Source organism: Oryza glaberrima, chromosome 6 (genome assembly GCF_000147395.1).
Source record: "Oryza glaberrima chromosome 6, OglaRS2, whole genome shotgun sequence".
Taxonomy (NCBI): domain Eukaryota; kingdom Viridiplantae; phylum Streptophyta; class Magnoliopsida; order Poales; family Poaceae; genus Oryza; species Oryza glaberrima.
The window spans coordinates 28,976,675-28,983,962 of NC_068331.1; the positions used below are offsets into that span (position 1 = coordinate 28,976,675).

At 44.4% G+C, this 7,288-nt stretch overlaps 1 protein-coding gene across 1 annotated transcript; it reads left to right on the top strand.

Moving 5' to 3' along the window:
• The first annotated feature begins 1,940 nt into the window (after positions 1–1,940).
• On the top strand, positions 1,941–4,395 carry LOC127777661 (U-box domain-containing protein 15-like). The gene is made up of 2 exons (XM_052304271.1): positions 1,941–3,011; positions 3,094–4,395. The coding sequence occupies exons 1-2, from the start codon at positions 2,154–2,156 to the stop codon at positions 4,129–4,131; spliced, it is 1,896 nt and encodes a 631-aa protein (XP_052160231.1). The 5' UTR covers positions 1,941–2,153; the 3' UTR covers positions 4,132–4,395.
• The last annotated feature ends 2,893 nt before the right edge of the window (positions 4,396–7,288 follow it).

Genomic DNA, 7,288 nt, shown 5'->3' on the forward strand with positions numbered 1-7,288 from the left:
TGCATGCAGTATAGTTTCATAGCTTGAAGTAAATCAAAGGAAAATGACTGAGAAATCATGATCACTAGCTAAATGCCCTTCTTTGCTATGGATAAAAGAAAATTTATTAATATGTATAGGAATATTCATCTTGCTCTAATTTTTTATGGGGCTAGCCATTTGGATTTGATTTAAAGTTTAGGGGTTTATTTGCAAAATTTAAAATGAGAGTGGGTAGGATGACATATTTATTGTAACCATCACTGTTTTTTAAAGGAATATAAATATTGTGGGATAAATTACTACTATCTCCATTCCAATATAAATGCAACATACTACAAATATGACATATTCTACGACTACGAATCTGAATAGACTGTTATTCAAATTCGTAGTTTTAGATATATCACATCTATATTATGCTGCCACTTATATTTGAACGAAGAAAATATATTTTTTACTTTTTTTAAAGGAGTATATATACCGTGGGTTTGGGAAAAACGAATGAATGAATGTTTGAGGGACATGCTACATGCCGTCCTTTTCCTAGTGACGGCTTAATAATGCCGTTGGTTTCTTGTTGCTTTTTGGGTCCACATGGTCCTCCTGTTCAGTCCAGTCCTTTACCGTTATGTCTCCACCATTTTTATTTGTTTTCCTAGGTAGAGAAGCATCACGGTCACAGTAAAAGTTCAGGCTATACTTACTGTTTGGTAATTTTACTGGGACACCAGAACAACATTTTTGCCTGCAATCGTTAGTGTGTCAGTAGTATCGTGCTGTACCAAAAAGAGAGAGATATGTGTACAAGTACAACTATATCTATATACCTAATTAAAACATAAGTAAGGCTTTCGATTTTGTTTGTGGTCTATCTGGTTTTTCGCCTTTGTTTTCTAGGCCGAACAGTTTTTTCGCCTTTTTTTTTCCAGGCTGATTGTTTTTTTTATGCGTGCACGCGATAAGTCTATATCTAATTAAAAAATAAGTAAGGCCGGCTTCTATTTTGTTTTTGGTCCATATGATTTTTTGCCTTTTTTTCAGGCCGAACGGTTTTTTCCTGCGCGCACTAGGTAAGTCTATACCTAATAATTAAAAAAAAAAAGTAAGGCTTCCGATTTTGTTTTTAGTCCATCTGTTTTTTTTGCCATTTTTTTAGACCGAACGGTTTTTTCCTGCTCGCATGCATTAAGTCCATATTTTTCAATCTCCTCTAGTCCAATTCATATACCTCAGCCGCCACCGGACTAAAGTCCGTCTGGCCCATTCCGTTTTTTTCGCCGTTTTCTTTTTTTGGCAGAACGTTTTTTTATGTGCGCATGTGGTAAGTCTGGTTTTTTTCAATCTCCTCCGGTATGATCCGCACGCCTCAGTCCCTATCGGGCCAAATCCTAGCATCGTTGCTACTACAATCTACCTCCCCATACGTTTCCTCCTTCAATTGATTGTAAAAATCTATTCCCCACTCCTCCATCATTATTTTACCCATGATTTATTATTTCAATTCGCCCGTACATTTCCTCCTCCAATTGATTGCATAAATATCTGTTCCCCACTCCTCCATCATCATTTTATTTATGATTTATTATTTCAATTCGGCTTTAATTCGCTGAATTTAATCTCTATTTAACAGCCGCCGATGATGCCCAATCGGTGAGCTTGATTCGCTCCGATTTTGGGAAAATGGAAAGAGTAGATTAGTGATCAAAAGTCCTTTATCAATTTTGGAAGATCGAGAAAAATTCAGCCGGATTTGGGAGGATCAACTCCAGCATCTCATGGGCACAAAACTACCAACAAAGGTTGAAGACGGTAGTTGGATGTGCCAACTGGACCTACAGCTTCACTTGTGGGTTGGGTTGAAAAGAGGTAGCATACTGCGCTAGTGCTGAAAAGGAAGAAAATAAAATTTTTTTTAGTAAAAGAAAAAAAATTGAGATCACCACAAAGGCACAAACTCAAAGAATACCAACATGTAGTATGAGGTTGAAGTGCATATGCATGTAGTGAAATGCTAAATAGAGGTAGATGATCCTGGAATTGAGGTGAAGCCGGCAATTAAGTTAGTTTGTTGCATGCAGAAGTATTGCATGGTGGCAGGGACAATGAAATGAATCTCATCTCCAACGACGATCCATCAAGCACGTACAGGCAAGGGTCGAAGATCGAAGGATATGCTGCGGATGGGCGCGGCGGTGGCGGAGGCGGAGCCGTCGGGGCGGCAGCTGTCCGACGGCGACCTGCTTGAGGAGCTCCTGTCGACGGCGAACGCAGCGCGCGCGTTCCACGAGTTCCGGCAGTCGCAGCGGAAGGAGTGCTTCAACCTGCTGCGGTGGCTGCAGCTCCTCCTCCCGCTGGTCCAGGAGCTCCGGGAGTCGGCGCCGGCGCTGTCGGACGACGCGTACCGGCGGCTGGCCCTGCTGGGGCGGGCGTTCCAGGCGGCGCGGCGGCTCCTCCGGTGCTGCCACGACGGGAGCAAGATCTACCTGACGCTGGAGAGCGAGGCGGTGATGGGGAGGTTCAGGGGGGTGTACGAGAAGATGAACATGGCGCTGGAGGGGATGCCGTACGCGGAGCTGGGGGTGTCGGACGAGGTGAAGGAGCAGGTGGAGCTGATCAGCGCGCAGCTGAAGAAGCGGAGCAAGAAGCGGACGGAGACGCAGGACATGGAGCTGGCCATGGACCTGATGATGATCCTGCAGAGCAAGGAGCAGGACGCCAACAACGCCGACCGCCCCATCCTGGACCGCCTCGCCAAGCGCCTCCAGCTCCAGAGCCTCGCCGACCTCCGCGCCGAGACCATGGCCATCAAGAAGCTCATCAACGACCACCAGTCCGACTCCACCAACCAGATTGTCGACCTCCTCCACCGCCTCAAGGCCATCGCCGGCGTCGACGAGAAGAACATCCTCGGCGACGTCTTCATCCCCAAGTACCTCGAGAAGTGCCCCTCCCTCATGATCCCCAACGACTTCCTCTGCCCCATCTCCCTCGAGATCATGACCGATCCCGTCATCATCGCCACCGGAAGGGCAAGTATTCTATTCATCATCATCATCTTCTTCCTCGATCCATCCATGGATATCAATTATCTGATGGATTCAAATAATGCAGACCTATGAACGCCGCAGCATCCAGAAATGGCTGGACGCAGGGCAGAGGACGTGCCCCAAGACGCAGCAGCCGCTGGGCCATCTCTCCCTGGCGCCCAACTACGCCCTCAAGAACCTCATCATGCAATGGTGCGACAAGAACAAGGTGGAGATCCACTCCGGCGACCCGCCGCCGGAGCCACCCGAGGACCCCAAGGTGGTCATCCCCACGCTGGTCAAGGACCTCTCCTCGCCCAACCTCGACGTGCAGCGCAAGGCCGTCAAGAAGATCCGGACGCTGTCCAAGGAGAACCCCGAGAACAGGCTGCTCGTCACCGACAACGCCGGCATCCCGGCGCTCATCGGCCTCCTCCCTTACCCCGACAAGAAGATGCAGGAGAACACCGTCACCTCGCTGCTCAACCTCTCCATCGACGAGGCCAACAAGCTCCTCATCGCCAGGGGCGGGGCCATCCCCTTGATCATCGACGTGCTCAGGAACGGCAGCGTGGAGGGGCAGGAGAACTCCGCGGCGGCGCTCTTCAGCCTGTCCATGGTGGACGAGAACAAGGTCGCCATTGGGACCCTGGGAGGCATACCTCCGCTGGTGGACCTCCTGCAGAACGGCACCGTCAGAGGCAAGAAGGACGCCTCCACGGCCATCTTCAACCTCATGCTCAACAATGGCAACAAGCTGAGAGCCATCGAGGCCGGCATCCTGCCCACGCTGCTCAAGCTGCTCGACGACAAGAAGGCCGCCATGGTCGACGAGGCGCTCTCCATCTTCCTCCTGCTGGCCTCCAACCCTACGTGCCGGGGCGAGGTTGGGACGGAGCATTTCGTGGAGAAGCTGGTGCAGATCATCAAGGAAGGGACTCCCAAGAACAAGGAGTGCGCGGTCTCGGTTCTTCTCGAGCTGGGCTCCAGCAACAACGCCCTCATGGCGCACGCCCTCGGCTTCGATCTCCATGACCATCTGGCCGACATTGCCAAGAACGGCACCAGCAGAGCGCAGAGGAAGGCCAATTCTCTCATCCAGCTTGCTCGCAAGTGTTCATGAGAAGAAGAAGATCGAGTTAATACGAACCAACTGTCAGAAACCGCAACAGTAATTATTCTTTTATATACTCCACTAGTTTTGGATCAATAGTAGATAGCTAATCTGTCATGTTCACACACACACGTACAACAACTAACATGTAAGTGAGAAATTACAAAGATTAATTGTTTGTTGGCATTACTGCAATTTTTGTTGTAATTAAGTCTCTATACTATGCTATGGTAAATGTATAAGAGAAGTCGTTGTTGGTGTTTTAATAGGAAACCAAGCAAAATTAATTTACTAGTATCTTATTCAGGTTAAATTATTAGCACTAGTTTCGCAGTACATTGACAGTGACTTTGGCCCTGTTTGGAGGAGCTTGTCCCAGCTGCAGCTTTTCTCAAAAGCTGCTTCTGTTAGAAGCTGCCCCAAACAATCCATAGCTCTTGAGAATCTGTAATTACAGATTCTGAAAAATGAACTAAGAAGCCAGAAGCTGGAGAAGCTGGGTTTCAGAGCTTTTCCAGATTATCAGAAGCTGGCTACCAAACAGCTGCTTCTCAGAATCTAAAGCTCCCCCAAACAGACCCTTTGTGAGGTTATTGAAAAAAAGAAACCCAACTAACAACACATCAGCCCAACCACAAGTAGAAAACCTCCTTACTCGCATAGGCCGGCCCAGCTCTATCTCGCCGTCGTCGCCATCCTCTCCTCCGAAGTCCGACCACCGGGAGGGACTTCCCTTCCGTCTCCTCTCCCGGCCGGATCGGAATCGCCGCGACGCGCGCACCGACGGCGGAGAGGGCGACATAAGCTTCTCCACCTCGGCTCCAGCCTCCTCTCTCGTAAGATCCTCGCGCCCTCCCCTCTCGATGTTTTTCTAGCTAGGGTACTTTGTTTAATTTCGTCGCGCGCCGTTTGCTCTACTCGATCAAAATTTTGATGCTCTTGCAATAGCTCTCTGGAGCTGTACTTTCTAGATGAAATCTATGAATTGTTAGCCTCATATATATGGGGACGATTTATGCACGAAGTAGTGAACACTGAGGATTAATTAGGGAAACATGCATTGAACGTACTGTTATAAAAACAGGCCCATATGCTTCAAATTATTATTTTTTTTGACTGCGTGCAGTCATATATATACAAAATGTGGGAAATACACATTCCCCAAGTCTAGGTACCCACAAATTAATTAAGAACATATATAGATAGGCAACATATATGAAAATCAGGAGAAGAGAAGAGTTGAAATCAAGGAATTAACACAAACATGTATATATATGAGCTTAGCAGTTTATAAATATTTAATTATATCATTTGTCTTGTCGATCGATCGAGCTAAGAAACTTAAACGAAGTTCAGACTAAAAGCCAAAGAGAAATAACACACACGCACAGAGAGAGATGCCGTCCCACAGCTTCATTTTTCAGTTTTTGATATAACGTTTGACTCTTCGTTTTATTTAAAAATTTTCTACGATTAGTGTTTTTATTATTATTAGATGATAAAACATGAATAGTATTTTATACGTGACTATTTTTTTTACTTATGTATAAAATTTTCAAATAAGACAGATGGTCAAACGTTAGAAAAAAAACCTAAAAATGAAGCCTTTGAGATGTGCACGGACACCAACACGTCGATCGACCAAGGCCGAGTTTAGTTCCAAGTCTTTTCTTCAAACTTCCAACTTTTTCATCACATCAAAACTTTCTTACACCACAAACTTCCAACTTTTCCGTCACATCATTCCAATTTTAACCAAACTTTCAATTTTGGTGTGAACTAAACACACCCCAAAAGAACCCTAAGCTAGCTTATTGATCTCTAGCTAATTATTCTTCGCCTCTTGATCTTTCTTCCCCTCCTCAACAACAACAACAACTTACTGTGTATCCAGGTAGTATGACCCTCGATCTACAGCTAACCGCCGGCTAATCGTACCCATATCTATACTACTGTCGTCATATGGTTATATGTGTCTCTTTATTTAAAAAAGAGCCTAGGGTAAAGTTCAACTCTAATTCTATTCAGCACATATTATAATTACAATTCTCTAAACCGTCACCAATTTTATACACATATCTGATACAAGCTCTAACAGGGTCGGTAATATACCGCTCACGTGTGCATTAATGCTCTATTTATTCACGGTAAGATGAAAAAATATTTTCTCAAATTAGAAACTGAAAGCCACATGGTTTCTATAAAAACTATGGGTACAACCACAAATGACAAATCCTGAACGTATGTTTACCCGTTGAACGGCCATGATGAAGCTAGTTCTTCGGGAAGCAGGGACCAATATTCAGGTGAATAACAATGTAGGAGGTTGAAAATTTTTGAGATGGTAAATTATAAAGTGGAGATTTAGAAAATCACATAGCGTTCCATTTTGATACGATCGATCTTTGCACCAATATACCTTTTTTTAGGGCAACCGATATACTTGAACTGCTGTTATAAAATATAACTGAAAAAATTAAGCTGGACATAGCTTGAACTGTTATTGTCAAACAGGTTCAATATGCCTAAAAAATTAGACATTCATAAATAATGTGGGAAACACACATTCCCCAACACTAGCTACACACAAATTAAGAACATATATATAGAGAGAGAGATATGGAAACAGATAAGAAACTCAGGAGAGAAGAATTTAAATTGCGGAGCCCAAACATGCATACATATGATCTAGGTTGTAATGTTTGTTTATTTTTCTTGTCAATCGATCGAGCTTACAGAGTCCCGACAGGACCAAAAGTGTCAAAGAGAAACAAAAACTAATAAAAAGAAGAAAGAGAAAAGGACATGTGCACATAGGCGCGCTGCATGCATGGAGCCATGGAGTAGGAAGCTAGCTAGCTACTCCCTCCATCCCGTAATATAAAGAATTTTGATATTTTATTTGCACTGTTTGGCCATTCGTCTTATTAAAAAAATTTGGAATTATTATTTTTTTGACTTGCTTTATTATCCAAAGTATTTTAAACACAACTTCTCGTTTTTTATATTTACACAATTTTTTTAATAAGACAAGTGGTCAAATAGTGCAAACAAAATATCAAAATCCTTTATATTAGGGGACGGAGGTAGTACAAACCAACACACAACGCACATGGACACCAGCAAGACGATCAACCGACCGAACGAACCCTAAAACACTTCACTT

Bases quoted from the DNA above. Each gene is read 5' to 3' on its own strand.
- LOC127777661 (XM_052304271.1), top strand. From the start codon at position 2,154: ATGCTGCGGATGGGCGCGGCGGTGGCGGAGGCGGAGCCGTCGGGGCGG. The intron at 3,012-3,093 runs GCAAGTATTCTA...CAAATAATGCAG, and splicing joins TCATCATCGCCACCGGAAGG to ACCTATGAACGCCGCAGCAT.